The 17,617-nt window shown below is 54.9% G+C and overlaps 7 protein-coding genes across 7 annotated transcripts; 4 read left to right on the forward strand and 3 right to left on the reverse strand.

Moving 5' to 3' along the window:
- On the forward strand, positions 1-1,183 carry B0H65DRAFT_244475 (uncharacterized protein). Its single transcript, XM_062822368.1, has one exon. The coding sequence runs from the start codon at positions 203-205 to the stop codon at positions 740-742; it is 540 nt and encodes a 179-aa protein (XP_062681052.1). The 5' UTR covers positions 1-202; the 3' UTR covers positions 743-1,183.
- Positions 1,119-3,824, forward strand: B0H65DRAFT_244464 (FAD dependent oxidoreductase-domain-containing protein). The gene is made up of 4 exons (XM_062822366.1): positions 1,119-1,742; positions 1,832-2,378; positions 2,442-3,326; positions 3,393-3,824. Exons 1-4 carry the CDS (start codon positions 1,495-1,497, stop codon positions 3,630-3,632), a joined length of 1,920 nt encoding a protein of 639 aa, XP_062681053.1. The 5' UTR covers positions 1,119-1,494; the 3' UTR covers positions 3,633-3,824.
- A 32-nt stretch (positions 3,825-3,856) lies between these two features.
- B0H65DRAFT_244470 (RTA1 like protein-domain-containing protein) lies at positions 3,857-5,320 on the reverse strand. Its single transcript, XM_062822367.1, has 2 exons — positions 4,971-5,320; positions 3,857-4,776 (listed from the first exon to the last, which is right to left on the reverse strand). The coding sequence occupies exons 1-2, from the start codon at positions 5,224-5,226 to the stop codon at positions 4,016-4,018; spliced, it is 1,017 nt and encodes a 338-aa protein (XP_062681054.1). The 5' UTR covers positions 5,227-5,320; the 3' UTR covers positions 3,857-4,015.
- A 694-nt stretch (positions 5,321-6,014) lies between these two features.
- B0H65DRAFT_590158 (uncharacterized protein) lies at positions 6,015-8,159 on the forward strand (the record flags this gene model as incomplete). Its single annotated transcript, XM_062831062.1, has 2 exons — positions 6,015-6,571; positions 6,621-8,159. Exons 1-2 carry the CDS (start codon positions 6,479-6,481, stop codon positions 8,157-8,159), a joined length of 1,632 nt encoding a protein of 543 aa, XP_062681055.1. The 5' UTR covers positions 6,015-6,478.
- Positions 8,160-9,394: 1,235 nt separating this feature from the next.
- Positions 9,395-12,126, reverse strand: B0H65DRAFT_550432 (uncharacterized protein; the record flags this gene model as incomplete). Its single annotated transcript, XM_062829739.1, has 4 exons — positions 9,395-10,302; positions 10,398-10,479; positions 10,585-10,711; positions 10,904-12,126. The coding sequence occupies 4 exons, from the start codon at positions 12,124-12,126 to the stop codon at positions 9,395-9,397; spliced, it is 2,340 nt and encodes a 779-aa protein (XP_062681056.1).
- Positions 12,127-12,828: 702 nt separating this feature from the next.
- On the reverse strand, positions 12,829-14,621 carry B0H65DRAFT_577263 (Golgi transport complex subunit 5-domain-containing protein). Its single transcript, XM_062830686.1, has one exon. The coding sequence runs from the start codon at positions 14,344-14,346 to the stop codon at positions 12,946-12,948; it is 1,401 nt and encodes a 466-aa protein (XP_062681057.1). The 5' UTR covers positions 14,347-14,621; the 3' UTR covers positions 12,829-12,945.
- Positions 14,622-15,047: 426 nt separating this feature from the next.
- On the forward strand, positions 15,048-17,115 carry B0H65DRAFT_244568 (uncharacterized protein). Its single transcript, XM_062822369.1, has 2 exons — positions 15,048-15,824; positions 15,885-17,115. Exons 1-2 carry the CDS (start codon positions 15,150-15,152, stop codon positions 16,872-16,874), a joined length of 1,665 nt encoding a protein of 554 aa, XP_062681058.1. The 5' UTR covers positions 15,048-15,149; the 3' UTR covers positions 16,875-17,115.
- Positions 17,116-17,617: the final 502 nt, after the last annotated feature.

Here is a 17,617-nt window from a genome sequence, read left to right on the forward strand (position 1 = left end):
TCGTCAGCATTCAGCAAGAAAGCAAACACTCTTCGTCAAGCGCGTCGGACAGCGCCGAGTCCCGCTCAAGCTCGGCTTCAACCGTCACCCTCGATTTCCAGTCCACCTGCTGTGTCTTTGTCGACTTCCGCCGTCGACTTCCACCGTCAACCACCGCACCCCTCAACGCTTCCCAGCTTCTCACCGAACACCACCCCCCAAGATGTCTTCCCAGTCCCCCATTCCCCTCTCCCTAACCATCTCCCAGCCAAACGCCACCGCTGCCCCCCCAACCCTCCTCCTAACCCTCGCCAACACCTCCCCAGACGTCCCCATCACCCTGCTAACCTGGTCCTCCCCCCTCGACCCTCTGGCCCTCCAACTCGGCCTCATCCACATCTCCTCCCCCTCCAACTCTTCCAACAAGATCGACTTCCCTAAGCTCATGATCAAGCGCGCCATGCCTCCTCCCGAGGACGCGCTGGTCACTTTGGGCCCTGGAGAGGCACGGAGCCAGGAGGTGGTGATGAGGGAGCCGATTGTTGATGGAGACAAACTCTTAGAGTTGGCGGAGGAGGGGAAGGTGGGGGTTAGGGTTGTTTGTGGGAAGGAGGATGATGAGGAGAGCGGGGTGGTGGTTTGGGTGGGGAAGAAGAGGGAGGATGTTAGTCCTGAGGAGGTCGAGTTGCTGGGAAGGGGAAAAGAGGCGAAGAGGTGGAGGGTTGAGAGGGAGGTTTTTGGGATGAGGGTTAATGGGTCGTGATGGGGGGTTATTGGTGTTGATGGGAAGAGTAAAGGAAGAGGGGAGGGGTTGGTCTGTGCCGGAGGGGAAGTGTGTTGCCGACCCAGGGTTGGGGTTCAGTGTGTCGGAAGCAGGACTGGGATGCTGAGATGGAAGGAAACGATGTCCTCGTCATCCCAAGACACAAACGGGAAACAAACAGCCGGGACAGCTCGTGGTTGGCCGGGTTAGGGTTTGACTCGTGCTAGAGCCCTGCTGTCCCTACACAACAACACCACAATGCTTCATGTTCGACTTCAGCAACAGTCAGTGGGATGCAGTCAAAAAACATGAATCATTCATTGTCATACACATCATTTATATTTCCCCAAGATCTCCATCCGAAACAGGATTGTCTTGAGTGTTGGCGGTGTCTTCCTCCAGACGCCTTGCCAGGCATGCTGTACATAGTGTACAAGTGAAATGATCCGTGCACGCCATGTCCGCTGCCCCAGTTTCCCCCCTTTGATGGTCAACACAATGTCGTCATGACCATCAAGGTGTAAACAAAGCGATCAACCGATCAGGACCGCAATATTGAAATCGGACGAAACATTCCGCAGGCCAATTGCAGCTTTCCTTTCACCCTGCAGAAAAAGGCTCGGCAAGGTGCTTCCTTCCTCCCCTTCCTCATCACCATATCCCGTTTGTTTACTTTCTTTCCCCGTGCATTGCCAACATCAACGACGCCAGAGATTCCCGATTTCTTCTCTTCCCTTTCGAAAAACTAAGAAATGGCTATTCTCGCATCAGCTTGCCAGAGACAAACAACCCGACTTTTAACCCAAAACGCCGTGTCTGGTCGCATTTCCGCACTCTCTGCGACTCGTGACGTCACCGCAGCAACCCCCTTCTCTTATAAGTTGAGGGGAACTTCTACCCGCACCATCATCACCCAAACACAACAACCGTCCGCTCCTCAGACTCGCACAACTGCCTCTCGTTATAAGGCACTTTCTCAAGTACAGGCTGTTACTCCTAGGTATGTCTTTCGTCTTTGTTCACTTCCACTAGCACCTGTCTACCTACCTGACTGGACTCGACGGTATACTGACTCTCAAGCTACCACAGACAAACCTTCGCAACCATGACCCAACCCAACACCCAACCCTACCGAGCAATGCAATCCTCCGGCTCCACCGACCCCGTCTGGACGCACAAGCTGCCCTGGTCCAAGATTCCCGAATTCCCATCCCTCGACAAAGACCTCGAAACCGACATCGCAATCATCGGCGCCGGTATCGCTGGCATTTCCACCGCCTACGAGCTCGTCAGGCGGGGCAAGCAAGTCACTCTCATCGAGGCCCGCAACGTGCTGTCTGGCGAGACGGGTCGCACCTCGGGCCACTTGACCAACGATCTAGACGACGGCTTTGTCGAGATCGCCAAGAAGCACGGCGAGGAGGGCGCGAAGCAGGCGGCTGCTAGCCATGCGTGGGCGAGAGATAGGATTGGTGAGATTGCCAAGGAGTTGAACATTGAATGCGAGTATCGCAGGTTGCCGGCGTACGATATCAGCCAGTTCCCCGTGGGCGAGAAGAAGCACGATGATGAGTTGCAGGAGTTGAAGGAGGAAGCCGAGTTTCAGAGGAAGATTGGGATGGAGACGAGGTTTGATGTGAGTCCCCTTTCCCAGGTATCCCTTCCAGCCAGGTCGATACTAACCGAGAAAATGAAACAGCCCAACCTAACAGTCCGCGGCTGGACCTCCTCCATCGACCAACGCGGCGGCATGGTCGCCGACAACCAAGCCACCTTCCACCCGACCAAGTACCTCGTCGGCGTGCTCAACTGGCTCCAGACCCAGCCCAACTTCCACTGCTACGCCCGCACCCGCGTCATGGACATCAAGGAAAAAGGCATCGAGCTTTTGGGAATGGGCCACAAGACGGTCGAGATCCAGACGGAAAACGGCCACACCATCAAAGCCGAGAACGCCATCGAAGCCACCTGCGTCCCGCTCCAGAAGCTGTCGGTGATCACCCAGCTCGAGTTCTACCGCACCTACTGCATCGCCGTGCGCGTGCCCAAGGGGTCCGTCGAGGACTGTCTGCTGTACGACAACGCGGAAGAGTACAAGTACGTCCGCCTGACCGCGTGCGACGAGAACGACGATTACCTCGTCGTCGGCGGCTGTGATCATAAGGTCGGCCAGGAGGAGACCACGTCCCGCTTTGGCGAGCTGGAGAAGTGGACGAGGAGCCGCTTCCCTCAAACAAAAAGCACAGACTATAAGTGGAGTGGACAGATCTTTGAGCCGGTTGATTACGTGGGTTTTATCGGCAAGAACCAGGGCAACGATAAGATTTACATAGTCACTGGTGACTCGGGCGATGGCTTGACGCATGGTGTTTTGGCGGGCAGGTTGTTGGCGGATGAGATTGAGGGTGTCAAGAACCCGTGGGCGGATCTGTACAGTCCCAAGCGCGTGGCGAGCATCTTGAAGTCCCTGCCGAGCATGGTCGGCCATGATTTGCAGATTAATGCGCAGTATAAGCGGTTTTTGCAGACGGATATTCAGGATATTGAGGACTTGCCTAGGGGGTGTGGTGGTGTTTTGAACAAGGTATGTTTCGCCATTTTCTCCCTTCTTTTTGAGCCGACAATGATGCTGACGAAAGAAAAAAAACAGGCCACTCAGAAGCCCGTCGCCGTGTACAAGGACGAGAACGGTAACGTCAAGCAGTTCAGCGCTCTCTGCCCCCATCTCAAGGGCGTCGTGTGCTGGAACCATGTCGAGAAGAGCTTCGATTGCCCGGTGCATGGTTCTCGCTTCTCTAAGGAGGGTATTTGCGTTAGTGGACCGGCCAAGGCGGGTCTGGCGCCTGCTGATGAGGCGGGTGAGAAGGAGCAGGTTGCTGCTGCTGCTTAAGTCATCACCGAGGAGAAGGAGGAATTGAAATGAGTTCATGATATGATATGGTCGTTTGGAAGGCATGAGTTATCAGGGGGTTTTCTAATGAGCTATCAAAGATCGGTATGGCTGTATCGCTGATAATGTTTATGATGCTTTTGGCGTTGATGGGATATAATGGTCATAATATTTCTACCGCATGCTCTCGTGACTCGAGGTAGCTAGTTCATGCAAGAACTGCCATTGCCGTCGATACCGTCAATGCACCAAAGAGATAGCGCACGCTTCTAAGTGATATCCAAGATCTAAACCAAGAAAGAAAAGGACCATCCCACATCCCATCACATCATCCCTTCGTTCTCCTACCGTACACACCAGAATATTTAACCTTCGTCCCCCCTTTACACACCAACAACCTTTTCATTCCCCGAACTCGTCTCCCCCATTTCGTGTCCCTGCTGTCCACCACCACCCTCCCTCTCCGCCCTCAACCTAGGATTAACTTTCTCGGAATGACTCATCCAAGGAAACCACACCCCCGGCGCAAACCCCGTAAACAGCACACAAGCAATCAACACCATAAAGCTCTCCAGCACCACAAAGCTCGGCTCATCCTGCATGATCTCGTTTCCCCAACCCCCCGCCATCTCCGCAATTCTGTAAATACACCGGATCAACAGCGCGGAATAAGCACCGGCCATGGCCCAGAGGAACATCTTCGTTTTCTTATCGGTCCAGGTCTGTTTTTCCTGCGTCTCTTCACCCTCGGGAAAACTCCTAAAATGCTTCTTGGCGCGAAGCAAAAAAATGGCTGACAAAATACCGAAGGTGGCCAGGACGACGACCTGCAGAACGATACCAGCGATGATCACCCTGTTGCCCTGCTGCAGCAGCGAGTAATTGTCTTTGCCGGCGGCGGCGGCGATGCCGCCACCTATGGCTTGGATTACGAGACAAGAAACGTCGGCGGGGACGAAGAATAAAGGGTAGAATTTGGGGCGGAAGGGGGATAAGGAAGGGGAGAGAGTGGAGATTATGTGTTTTAAAGTCAGGTAGAGGCCGATGCAGATGAGGGTTGGGCCGAGGATGATGGAGACTATTTGGGTTTTGAAGGCGGAAGCCTGCCAGGGGTTCTGGGAGAGGACGGCGCGGGCTGCGTAGCCTGTTTGTGGAGGGGGGTTGTTAGCATTTGTGTGCAAAAGGATGAGAGTGTTGAGGATAGGAAGGCATAGATAGGAGATAGGGAAAGGAAAACAAAAGGGCTCCGGAGGTGAGAAAAAGGTATCGGAATTGGGCAAGGTGATTAGGGGAATGGATCAATGGCTCAATGCTGAGACCGCGGGACCGGGGACATACCAGCACACTCCAAAATACACCCCGCCGTAATAGCAATCGAGTATCCCCACGTTCTCTTCCAGATACCGATACCAAGTGTTAAAATCGCACACAGACCGAACCCGATCGCCAGGAAGATGTTGACGCCCTCGTTGGGATAGTAACCGAGCGTGGTGTACTCGACTCGGCAGATAGCCGTTACTTTGGTGCAGGTATCGTAACCCGGGTGGAATTGGGATGTGGAGGCCGGTAGGCCGGCCGAAGCTGTTGTAGACATTGTGTCGGTCGTGTTTGCGATCGATTATGTATGTGAGGACGGTGGTGATCCGGAGGTGTAATCGGAATCAGATCGGGGTCCGGAACGAAGAAGTGGAGACGAAAAGGCAATCGGCGCCGGGTGGGTGGAGACCGAATGCGTCGGGACTGGCGACCGAAGGTGTCGGGTTGTGCGCTCGATTGATCCCGAATGATGTTTTCGTTTCGTCGATGTTATCCAACCCCAAAAAGAATGCAGGTTGAAAAAGCCCACAGAGGAAATCCCGAAAAGAGAAGGGTCGAGAGAAAAAGGAAGGGAACGGCTTCGGTTTTAATCTCCTCTCCCAAAAACTCAAAACCAATCGCCCAGTTCCAACGAAGCTAGACCCAACGTCCGGGCAAAAAGTTATCCGGGAGTGATCCGTCAGACTCAGCCGCCTCTTCTGAAAGCGGTACAGTGTAATGTCCCCATTCCCAGTAGCTCAAGGAGTGCTGTGATTTGCCAACCCGGACTCGCGGTATCTTTCTTCTTATAAACATTCCTCGTCTTCCGCGTATTGGACATCACTGGAGAGGAGTCTTGGATGCGGCGGCAAGGGCGGTTCCACCGTTCCTGACTCTTTCAGGGAAGGTCCCCGTCTTTAGGACCACGCTTGTCTGGTGGATGCGTCGGATAGAAAGGATGCCGATTGGTAGAAACTGTCCGCATGCGAATAGGGCCACGCCACTAGGAGGGGTGAGCATTGGTGATCCCCACATCAAAGAAGTTGGAGGTCCTGGTTGTTGGTTGTCATTTTCCACCACCGTTGCCCAACAGAGTCCTTCATTAGAGGTACGAAAAAGCCGAAGACCGGCACCATTTCGTAATCATTTCAGACGTGTCGGTCTCGCGAGGATGATAACCTAATTGCCGGAGGATGATCCAACCGTGTCCTGTGGCTGTTTCTAGCGGTCTTCTAGAAGCTTTTGCCCGTTGGTTGCGTCCAGCAGCACAGTGGCAGCTCAACTTCAGCCCTACGCAAATTGCCGTGCACTGATAGCCTGTTTGCCGTTGGGGCTTGCACGGCTTGCAACAAGCGAGCTCAGCTGTGACTTGCTTTGTCATCAGCAGCTTCATCGGACCATCGCTGAGACTTTGGACTGTCAAACTGTCTGATCAGCAGCAAGATGATTGTTATGCGACTTCATCTGAATGCAATCACACATATGTCATCTTGGTGAAAGATTAGGCGATTCAGACGACTTACAAGTTGACCCACCCTCACATACCCAAAATGACGGACTCGCCGTCTGCGATTGGTCCGATACGGCGTGCACATCGAAAGAGTCGAACGGGTTGTACGGCGTGTAAGGCCCGGAAGATCAAGGTATGAATCACCCCTTTTCACGGGATGACACCAAATTGACAGTCTTCAGTGCGACGAGCATCACCCTTCATGCATCAATTGCATCTCCCACGGGCTGCAATGCCCGTTCCTGTCGATGAAAGCCAACCTGCCGCCTAGACCCAGGCCACAGTCTCAAACAGCAAGTCCGGTCACCCAGTCCCAGTTCCAATCACCATCACCGGTGTCACCACCACGACAACCATCACCACCACCACCGAGCATTCCCACCAACCCCAGCTATCACCCCATTTCAGGCGTTAACAACCCAATTGAAAACAATGACGACGACCCCCTTCCAACGCTCCACCTCCTCCTCCTCCACAACTTCACCTCCTCCACCTACCTAACCCTAACCACCGACCCCACCGTCGCCAACTTCTGGCGCACCTCCGTCGTCAACCTCGCCTTCTCCCTCTCCTCATCATCCCCATCTTCCTCCTACCTCCTACGCGTCCTCCTCTCCGTCTCCGCCCTGCACTTGGCCTTCCAGCAATCATGCCCCCAGAAACGGGATTTCTACACCGCTCAGGGCATCCTCTTGCATCAAAAGGCGACCAGAGAGGCAATGAGGAGGATGTTACCTGTGATAGAAAAGGAGGAGGATGAGCTCGGCTTGTATCTGTTTGCGAATTTGACCATTTATGTGGCGCTGGCGAGCCCGAGGGGGAGAAGGGGGGATGGGAGGGTATATGTTTTGGATAGGCCTCGTGGGGAGGTGGAAGGGGAGGCGTGGCCTGGATCGGGCAGGGGGTCTGGTGCTAGAGCAGGAGTGGCAACGGTCGGAGGAGAACCCTCAAAAGGACTTAACTTCCCCGATTGGGCCTTCCTAGTCAACGGCCCCAAGTCGCTCAGCAACTTTATTATGAACAATGAAGCGCATCGAGAGTTTCTGAAGCCGTTCCTGGCGTATGGAGGGAGGAGGTGGAAGGAGGCGAGGGGCGAGTCGTCAACTTCATGTTCCTCCAGTGCCGCACCGTCGAAGACTGGGACACCGACACCATTTGCCTGTACGCCAACCGAACAGAAAAGAGTGACTGAAAATGGGAGGAGTGGGATACCGAAGCCCGTCGGACCGCTGTCTCATCTCCGCGAGCTCATCAGCAGAGACACCACCAACCCTCACCTTCAGACTTACCTTTTCGCCATCGACGAACTGGAACTGTCGCTCACGCACCTGACATCTTCTTCTCCCACCTCCCCCACATCCACGGCCACGTCCTCACCCAACACCATCACCACAACCGCCCCAAACCTCACCACATGCGCCGCCGACGACTCCTCCAACCCCAATAATCCCAACCCAAATACACAAGGAGGTGACGTCCTAGACGCAATGCTCTGGCTCTGGGCCGTCTCCGACTCGCTCGTTCCCCTCTTGAAAATCCCAACCCAAGAAGCCGTCGCAATCTTTGCGCACTTTGGCATCTTGCTCAAGCACCATGAGCGACAGTGGTGGTTGCAAGGATGGGGAGACCATTTGATTTTGAGAGCGAAGGATATCTTGGACGAGGAACATCGGGGGTGGATTAGCTGGCCGTTGGGAGTGTTGGAAGGAGACGGAGCGTGAGAGGGAATAACTGGTGATGTGGGAGGTGGAAAGGAAAGGAAGAGGGAGGGTGAACAAAGTGGAAAAGGGGAAAAGAGAAAGCCTAAAAGAATGTCGTTTTTTTCCGCTGTGTAAATCATAGTAGTAATCATTAGCAGCTGTTCGACACTGCCCAATCCGACCTATGAGGGGGGCCGGACCCCAAGACAACTGAGCGAAAGCAGACCAGAAGCCTATGTGTTGGAAGGATGGGCGACTATTGACGGCGGTGGAAAGGCGACGAAGAAATGGAAACCAGGGCAGTGAATGGGAAGCCCAGGGCAGTGAATGGGCGCCCAGGGTACGGCCTTCCAACAGGTGTACCTTTTAAGACTCAGTCTTCCGACGCGTGGAATTGCGTTGGTAGCCTGACAGTTGGTGTTTCCGCGCGTCGTTCAGGGAGATGGATAGTGGGCTGTAGGTAACCTGTGGTTGATTGGTGTAAGTTGGAAGAAGAGAAGTTCAGAAATCAGAAGTGAGATGAAGCGAACTTGGTTGGTGGGGAATGTTGAGGTTTGACTGTTGGCTTGGTTGGTTGAGAAAAGAGAAATAACTTCCTGGTTGCCAAGCCAAGTCCAAAGACCACGATGATGGAAAATCTGACCAGGATGCACCTTCCGACATCATAGAAGAACCAACTTCGAAATCCCAAAAGAATGGAGTGAAGACCATGGTGGGGCACGAGTTCCTTCCGTCACAGTTGGGATAGGAAGACGACTGAGGGCGGCCGAGGGCGGCACCTGCCTCTGCCTGCCTGACTTATCGCTTCCACTTCGCTCTTTCTCATGGATTTCACAAACCAACCACCATCAACCAAGAGGCTTGGAAACACTGCTTTCTATTGCTCTTTTGGCCTCAAACATGGGTCCTGTCATCTTAGGCTCTTGATGCTAGAACTTTAGGAGATCTCTCTGATCTCCTAGACTAAACGAAAACGTAACGCAACGCGACCTGATCCTCATACTATCAACCGTCTCTCAACGCACCCAGTGCCTATCTAGATGTCGACACTCGTACACCAATCTGGTACCAATTGTAAAAAGAAACGCGTTCACGATCTCGGGGAATCCTCAAGTCCATCGACTTTCTGAAGAGAAGCAATACCATCCCGATCCATCCATCCATCCATCCATCCATCAAAACCTCCCCCTCCCATTACCACTTTCACCTTCCTCCTCCTCCCCCTCCCCCTCCTCACATCCCACCCCCAACCTCAATCACTCATCATCCCCACCCACCCTCAACCTCCACATCGGCACCACGTCCTCCAGTGGCCCCTTCCTTCTCTCCCCACCCTCTCCCCCATTTCCACCCTCCCCATTCCCATCACCACGATCACCAACCAAATTCACCGGCCCCTGCCCACTCCCAACCCCCAACTCAAACCGCCCCCCAATCCCCCCCCTCCACCCACCCCCTCTCTCCGGCGCATTCGGATTCTTCTTCCCCTCCACACACCTCCTACACCACGCCGCCGGCCGCACCACCACCTTGAACGGATTAAACACCCGCTTCGCCCACCTCTCATCATCAAACACCTCGTCACAGCACTCACACCGATCAGGATGCTGCGTCTTGCGGGTGTGGTCTAAGCGAGAGCAGGTAGGACCGAAGTGTTTCGCTTTAAGCTCGTCGATGTCGGAGCCGCCTGGTAGATTAGTGAGTTTGATGGTTGTCGGCGGGATGAAACTAGAGGAGTTGTCTCCTAGTAAAAGTTTGAAGACGTCGGTGCCTAGCATTGGACACTGGTCGACTAGTGCGCGCAAGCCAGGGAGGCGGAAGAGCCGGTCGCGGCCGGCCCAGAGGAAGGAGGCGAGGAGGGAGTGGAGTTTGGTTGACTGGTTGACGCCGGAGTAGGCGGTGAAGATTGCGGAAAAGAGGTCGGTGGCGTAGGCAGAGGGGGATAAGAGGGGGTCGGAGTGGTCGATTACGCCGGAGCGGCCGGAGGCCGGGACGGAATAGGTGCAGAGGAGGAGGAGCTTGGTGTCGAGGTATTGACCGAGGAGGGTGAGACTGTCGCGGCAGAGGAGCGGGATGCGGAAGGTGTGGCCTAGGTTGTAGAGGGTTACGTAGGTGGTGATGGGGGTGGGGAGGGAGGAGGGGTGGGTTAGGTTGTCGTCGAGGGCTGTGGGATATGTTAGTGGTGGCGTGAAATGGAAATGGGGAAAGGAATGGGGAAGGGTAGGAATGGCGGGGAAGAAGAGGGAGGGAAGAACTTACAATCAGCATACATAAACCTCAGCATAGTCTCGATGTCATCAGCGTTTTGCTCGTGGAGGTTGATCTCGCTGATTTGGCCCGTCTGTTCAACAACGCCCAAGTTTGTTTGTCAGCTTCCATTCTTTTCAACACAACACCATCCCAACCAACATCTTCCAGATTCATTCACACAGATAAGGTAACTCACCCCATCACTACCAGCGAAAGCCTCCCTAAACCAAGCGCTGCGCGTGCTCAATCTCATCTTATGCACCTTCCACTTCTTCTTGAGACAAATGATGGTGGCATCCGAGAACTCGCCTGTTTCGAGTAAACTGTTTTCACGTCGTGTCGTTAGCCACTAACTCACTCATTCCATATTTCCCCCGGCCGTTTTCCAATTTCTCATACCGCACTGCACACAAAAACAGCAAAAAGTGCAGGAAGGGAAAAGCAAAAGGAAAGGAAAAGCAAAAGGAAAGGAAAAGCAAAAGCAAAGAAAAAGCAAAAGAAAGGGAAAAACATACTGCAAATCATTCTCCTTATGCCTCCGATTAATCTCCTGCCCATCCACACTCCAGGAACCACCTTTCTTCACCCCAGCCGTTGTCGTTCCCGAAGCCGTTCCCGCAGCCGCTGTTCCCGAAGCCGTTCCCGTTCCCGCAGCCCCCGCCGCCGCTGCTGAAGGTCCATGTCCCGATGGCTTTGCCGGTCCCACCGGAGGTCCCGGAGGTCCCGCAGGTTTAGAAGCTGCTGTTGAAGCTGCTGTTGAAGCCCCTCCCGCAAGCTTCCGCTGCTTATTGGCTCTACCAGTACCATCAGCAACAGCATCAGCGCTGCTGCGACTAGAACTAGCGGTGCGTTTAGCGGGTGTTGTAGTCGACGACGAAGCCGCAGTCGCAGAACCACCTCTGCCGCCTCTATTGTTGGTAGGCGGCTGGCGAGTAGCTGCAGCGGGACCAGGGGCAGGGCGGTTAGCGGTAGCTACAATGATGGGAATGGGAGAAGAAGATGATGCCGCCGCTGCCGCTGAAAGCGGGGAGGAGCTGCTCGCTGCGTTGCCTGTGGTGGTGTTTTTGTTGGCGCTGGCGCTGGCGTTTAGAGGTATGTTGGTGGCCGCGGCGGTGGTGGCGGCGTTACTTGTTGCGTTCTTCCTAGGACGGCCGCGAGGACGGCCGGTAGCGGCACCGGCACCGGTACCGGTTGAGCGAGCGGTGGTGGTGGGAGTTATTCCGGCTCCGGCTGCGGTGTTGGTGTTGGGAGTGGCTTTCGCGGCAGATTTGGGTGTGGCTTTGGCAGTGGTCTTGAGAGTAGCTTTCACAGTAGCCTTAGCAGCAGCAGCCTTCGGAACAGCAGGTGTCTTGACAGCCGCTGTCTTCTTAGCAGCGGGCTTCCGGGGGGTGGCAGCGGCTTTCTTGGCTGGGGTTGCTTTTGTGGTTGTGGGTGTAGTGGCCACGGTGATGCTATCGCCAGCGGCAAAGCTTGCAGTTGTAGTAGCATATTCGGTTGCGGGTGTAGCTTGGGGTGTAGCCTGAGGAATGGTCGTGATCTTGGGAGGCTCGTCAGGCTCGCGCTTGATGCCGAGGGGCCTGTTGGGATCCATGTTGCCGTTTCTTGGTGGCGGTACCGCGGAAAAAGAGCCGGTGAAGATCGAGAAGCGTGGGTTCAGGATGAACGCTCCTGGACCTGGACACGGGTTAGTCGATGTTGAGTGTAGGGTGACTTGCGTTTTGTCGGATGGGAGGGGCATTTTGAAGTTTCAACTGAAGACGTGAAGGAGGGAGAAATGACTGGAAGATGAGGGAACTGGGAGAGGAGGAGAGGTGAAGGTAAGAAAGGAAAGGAATGTGAGTCTTGGGGGTGATATATACCTGTGAGAGAAGGATAATAATGGAAGATCGTGTGAGTCTTCTTCGTGGAAGACCAAGACCAGGGCGTGATGGAGGCGAAAGAAGCGTGGAGGACGAGGGAGAAGGTCTGGAGAAGATGCGATTGGGGTCGAGAGACGAGATCTTATACGTGGCCAAAAGATAAGTCGAGGTGGTGGAGCAACCTGAGAGTTTCTGAACTCATCAAAAGCGTTTGCAATACGTCGCGGGGGGTAAATATGATCGGATGATGGTATTTGGGGCAGATGTTGAGGCCTTTTGACTGGCCAGGAGGGGGTTGGAAGTTGACGAAAGGGAGTGAGGACGACGAGGAAGGCAAGATATACTGCTAAAAAGGGCCAATGACGAGAGTGCTATGGGGTGCCAGAAAGCAAACAAGGCCTCAAGGTTCTGGTGAATGTGTAATCTCTTAATCGTTAATCCGATGTGAAAGAGATGAAAGATCATGACTCTTGTGAAGGCATGGAGGTTGGTGCGGCATGAAAGGAAGGCACCGAGTTGACGTTGTCCATCCAAGGTTCATCCAAAGCACTTCAAAGTGAAGCCGACGAGACGGTGGATGTACCCAGAGGTATCGGAATCATTCGATCACCGTATTTGGTCCAGAGGAAACATGTTGTATAAACCGGCAGCGCGATGCGGATTTTCTTCAACTGAAACAGACCCTCATCCAACACAGTCTACCTCCCAATATTATTAACAACACTCCCCACCATAACAGCAACCTCCCTCTCCCACCGTCCTGCCCTCTCCCCATCCTTCACCTCATCAGCCCTCCCCCTATCCCCAGCCGCCGCCCCCGCCACCGCACTAGGCAACACACACCCCTTCACCACACACTCCCTAATCGCCTCCCCAACATTCTGCCTATTCGTCCTCAGCGTCCTCGCCGACACCCCTCCCTTATTCATAATCTCCTGCACCCTCGGCGCCAGACTGCTCGCCATCGTTCTCCAGAAGTAACTCGCCAGCGATCCGGTTTCCAAATACGCCAGCAGAGGTTGAAGCATGTTTCCGCCTGTCTTGGTTGTGGCCTGTTGCCCCTGGACCAAGGGGTGAGAGGGGATCTTGGTTGCTTCTAGCACGGCCTCGAGGGCGACGACGTTTTGGCAGCGGGCTGTTACGTCTGCTAGTGTGCGTTCTAGTGAGGGCAGCGTGGCCAAGGCGCGGGAGAGAGACGCGGTGGAGGATTGTAGAGCGGTGCGGAGGTAGGATTCGAGGGATTGGAGCATCAAGGTTGGAGACCACTTTTCGTTCTTAGCGAGGGTGGTTGGCGACAAGAGGTAGAGCGTTGTCAGGCCCGAGACGGTTCGCGCCCGGGTTTCTTCGGATTGGGCAAAGGTCAAGGTGCCCGATGCGGACCCCATGGAAAACTCGCGGATGATGCGCTCGGCGGATTCGCGGACGGACCGTTCGGTGGGGAGGTAGATGTTGTCGCGGAGGGTGCGGATGACGGCGACGCGCTCGATGCCGTAACCTTCGGAGCCGGGGACGTTGGCGGTCGAGAAGAGCTCACGGAGGGAGAGCAATGTGTGGGCGCATCGGACCAGGGCGCGGTGGTCTTCCTTGCTGCGCAGGCTGGCGGAGGAGGTGGTGACGGTTGTCGAGGCAGACCCGGTCAATTCGGCGTGTTGGACTTGGAGCTGGCGACCAAGTTGGAGAGCACGACCGACTGCTCGGCCCAGCTTGAGGGTTTCCCAGAGACGAGAGGCCACAAGACGAACTTCTTCGGCTTCGGCATGTTTCTGGATGACCTCCTTTTCGAGCTGTTTGTAGCTGTCGTTTAGGGCCTTGATCTGGGTGTCGAGTTCGCCGATGATGCGCCCGCTGGCGTCGGTCTGTTCTTTGGTGTGTGTGAGGAGTGGGATCGCAGATCGGGTGGTTAGGACGTCAATATGGGAGTCGATCTCCTGCATGTCGAAGAGGACGCGTGATAGGGGTGTTGAGAGGTCGAGGGGCGCATCGTTGGGGTTGTTGGTCGCGAGCACGAGCGTGTTTGCGAAGGCGGCGGGGCTGAACCCTGGGTCGAGAAAGGTCTCGTAGTCGATGTAGGACGGTTCATCGTCGTTGGCGACACTCATTTTGGCGGCTGTCGTGTGTGTCGGTATGTGTGGTTGTGAAAATGCGCCGGGTCTGAAGACGGAGAGGGATCGGATGGGGTCCGGATGTTGACTTGAGCTCCGACCGACAAAACAACCTTACGGAGGAGAGAGATCGGCCAGGTGTTGCCTGTTCCAATTGGATCCTTCCCCTGAAAGCTACAGTGGACCTAACGCCGAGGCTAGCGGCAGTGGAGGGGGCCCCGCTGTTTCGTTTCTAGCGCCATTGGCGTCCCCCGCATTCGGGGCTTCCACTTGGTGAGGTCATCGAGAACATTGTCTCCGAAGCCGTTAACAGACGTGCCCCTGTTTACGGCCCCAGCAGCCTTAATGTTGTTAGGTAAGCCCCGGCAGAGCCCCAGTTGTCCTGGCTTTGAGAAAAAGAAATGGACGAATCATCCACGGGCATGAAGGTCGAATCGTGATCGCGATCCGGAACCCGTCACCGGTTCTTGGTCAATTACTTGCTTTTCCCTCACTCGGCGACTTTTCTTCCTCTCTTTCTCCTTGTACCAAAATGACCTGAGAACTTGGATTCTCGAGGCCGACGACGACAACCCTCCCTCCGAGTTCATCTCCATTTCCGACCCTAGACAAGATCCAGATCTACATCACGCCCTACGAACGGGCATTGTACGAGTAATTTCGCCGTCACCACCTCCCCCAGCTCCCGCCGATCCACATCCGACTCTTCCGCCTTACCAACCTTTAATCCCACCTTTCGATTTACACGACTCCTCTGCGACTCCATCTTCCCCAGACTTTCCTCTCATGCGACAGCGAACATGACCATCATCGGCGCCCGCGATATCCTTGCCTGGCCCGGCGGCGACAACTCGTCCGACACGGTCCTCTCCGGCCTCCACTTCAACCTCACAACCCTCGAGAACTGGAACTACACTCTATACTCCAACGGCACCCTGTCCAACGGCACAAAGTGTTACCTTAGTTTCGAACCTTATGCGCCAGCCTTCATCTTCCCCAACGGTACCTTTGTCAATGCCACACAGTGCTGGCATCCCGTCTACCCCATCGGCGCCCGTGCCGGCACCGGCCTAGGTTTCGCCGTCGCATTCGGTCTTGGTCTGGTCTTGACTCTGGTCGCCTTGAACAAACATGGAAAGCTTCACCTGCCCTCGGAGAAACGATTCCATCCTATCGGTCGCAGATGGCAATGGTACTGGGCCCTCTTTACTTGCGCCACCGCTTTGATCAGCCTGTTTACGAATATCGATGTCGACCGATACTATTTACCCGAGATTCCCATCGTGCTTACCAGCTTCTTTTGGTATTTGATGCAGATAGGTGCCATTGCTTGCACATGGGAGGCAGTAAGACACTGGGGCAGTTGGATGGAAAGACAGTTTATCGACCCGAACCCCTTCCGCCTCCGCCAGGAAGGCCGTCGATACTGGGTCGAGCTCTTAATCCCGCTCTTCGCATATTTGTTCATGTGGTTGGTACGTCATAGCAGCCATCTTGTCCTACCTTACCGTTTCACATCTAACTGTTATCCGCAGAACTTCTTCATCGTCGTCCCCCGATCCTGGGGCAAAATCGAACACCAGCGCTACCCCGAACAAATCATCACCGACGCCGAGCCCACCGCTACCGACAACCGCTTCAAGTCCGCTCCCTTCTTCCTCTTCGCTACCTGGCTCATCACCGTCTTCTCCCTCTGGCACTCCATCAGACACTACTGCCCGCGCAACCGAGGCATCATCAACCGCACCATCGGCCTCTTCAAGTTCACGCCGACTCGCTTCATGCTGATCATCCCGCTTGCCTTCATCGTGCCCTTATTCCAAGCCATGGCAGCTTGGAACTTTGCCTGGAGTCCGCTCAACGTCAAGGGAAAGCCCGAAGCCATCTACCCAGGCGGCTATGCGCCCGCGCTGCTTATTGTTATCATCCAGGGAATCTACGGATTGACATCACCAAACGAAGACCGCGAACTAATCCGCCAGCGCCGCGAGCGCGGCCAAATTCTCGACGCCGAACTCGGTATCCAGCGTAAACCAGCATGGTGGCGCCGCGTGAACGAAGCCGCAGCAGGCCCGAACGAAACCATGCGCGACAGAATCATGCGCAACGTGCGCGAGATCGGCGGCGGGGGACCTACCGCTCGGAACCTCTATGAATCCATCCACACCCGCGCTGCCGAATCTGGAGAACCGCGATCACCGAACGCACCCAACAGCCCGGATGATGTCGAGATGGTTAGCATCCCCTCGCCTCAACATGTCGTGGGGGTAACGGGCCCGATTGCGCCAGGGGACTTTGCTACGGCGAGACAGACAGCGACGAGGTATGCGGGCATGACGCCTAGTGCGGCGAGTAGGCAGGCGGAGTTGATGATGGATGGACCACGGGGGACGGTACCGCCGCCGCCGCCGTATACGGATCGACCGGGGGTCGGGGAGACGGGGAGGAATCATAGTGTGGTGTCGTCGACGAGCCCGAGTATTACTTCACCGCCGGTGCAGGTTAGGAGTATGTTGGATGTTTAATCAAGAGCAGTCACGTCTTGGATAAGGAAGGGTAGAGGTGTAAAAGAGAGTGGCGGAGGGGGATACCAGTTTGCATTCATTGTCGATATTACACGATACATAAGACACGCGGCAGCGAAAGCCTGTTGGGAGAAAGGGTGTTGACGCGGCGCCAAACACACTGCCTCCGTCATGCCTGAAAACGGGCAGGATGACGATAGGTATTCAGCTTATCCAGGCACCAAGGATATCCCAAAGGGGATACATGAGAGAAAGACGTAAACGACCTTGAGACGCCACAAGCGGAGGAAAGTCATAAAACTGGCGAGCTGGGAAGATCATCTCCGCTTCATTGTACTCGTTCTTATATATGATCATACATGTCTATAGTAGTAGTAGTAGTTATTGTCTTCGGACGACAGAAGCGACAAACCATTTCATGAAGTTGTCGAGCACACTCATCTGGGTATTTCCGTAGTCGTATATAGCCACTTCGAAGCCACTCAGTGCCGATGCCGACTAGGTACCTTCACCTCGTCGGACCGGGCCGAGAAGCTTTTGTGATCTTCTTCCCGAGTGCCAACTGTTCCCGAATCCTGACTGCGTTGGTTTGGTACAGTTGACTTCTCAGTCAGTAAACCGGTGACCCCCAACTTTAACACCGCAGGCCGCAGGTCCGCAGTAGGGTAGTCATCTGTCTTATCAAGGTACCTACAGGAGTACATCTGGCCCTGGCTGGAGTTGTCAGGTGGCGTTTCAATACA

The sequence above is a fragment of the Neurospora tetraspora genome, assembly GCF_033439725.1.
Source record: "Neurospora tetraspora strain CBS 560.94 chromosome Unknown B0H65scaffold_5, whole genome shotgun sequence".
NCBI lineage: Eukaryota > Fungi > Ascomycota > Sordariomycetes > Sordariales > Sordariaceae > Neurospora > Neurospora tetraspora.

What these genes read in the sequence shown, in the direction of transcription:
- B0H65DRAFT_244475 (XM_062822368.1), top strand. Translation starts at nt 203, where the DNA reads ATGTCTTCCCAGTCCCCCATTCCCCTCTCCCTAACCATCTCCCAGCCA.
- B0H65DRAFT_244464 (XM_062822366.1), top strand. Translation starts at nt 1,495, where the DNA reads ATGGCTATTCTCGCATCAGCTTGCCAGAGACAAACAACCCGACTTTTA. An exon ending in GTACAGGCTGTTACTCCTAG is followed by an intron (nt 1,743 to 1,831) that starts GTATGTCTTTCG and finishes AAGCTACCACAG; the next exon opens with ACAAACCTTCGCAACCATGA. An exon ending in GTGGTGGTGTTTTGAACAAG is followed by an intron (nt 3,327 to 3,392) that starts GTATGTTTCGCC and finishes GAAAAAAAACAG; the next exon opens with GCCACTCAGAAGCCCGTCGC.
- B0H65DRAFT_244470 (XM_062822367.1), bottom strand. Translation starts at nt 5,226, where the DNA reads ATGTCTACAACAGCTTCGGCCGGCCTACCGGCCTCCACATCCCAATTC. An exon ending in GTGTATTTTGGAGTGTGCTG is followed by an intron (nt 4,777 to 4,970) that starts GTATGTCCCCGG and finishes CTCCACAAACAG; the next exon opens with GCTACGCAGCCCGCGCCGTC.
- B0H65DRAFT_577263 (XM_062830686.1), bottom strand. Translation starts at nt 14,346, where the DNA reads ATGAGTGTCGCCAACGACGATGAACCGTCCTACATCGACTACGAGACC.
- B0H65DRAFT_244568 (XM_062822369.1), top strand. Translation starts at nt 15,150, where the DNA reads ATGACCATCATCGGCGCCCGCGATATCCTTGCCTGGCCCGGCGGCGAC. An exon ending in CATATTTGTTCATGTGGTTG is followed by an intron (nt 15,825 to 15,884) that starts GTACGTCATAGC and finishes TGTTATCCGCAG; the next exon opens with AACTTCTTCATCGTCGTCCC.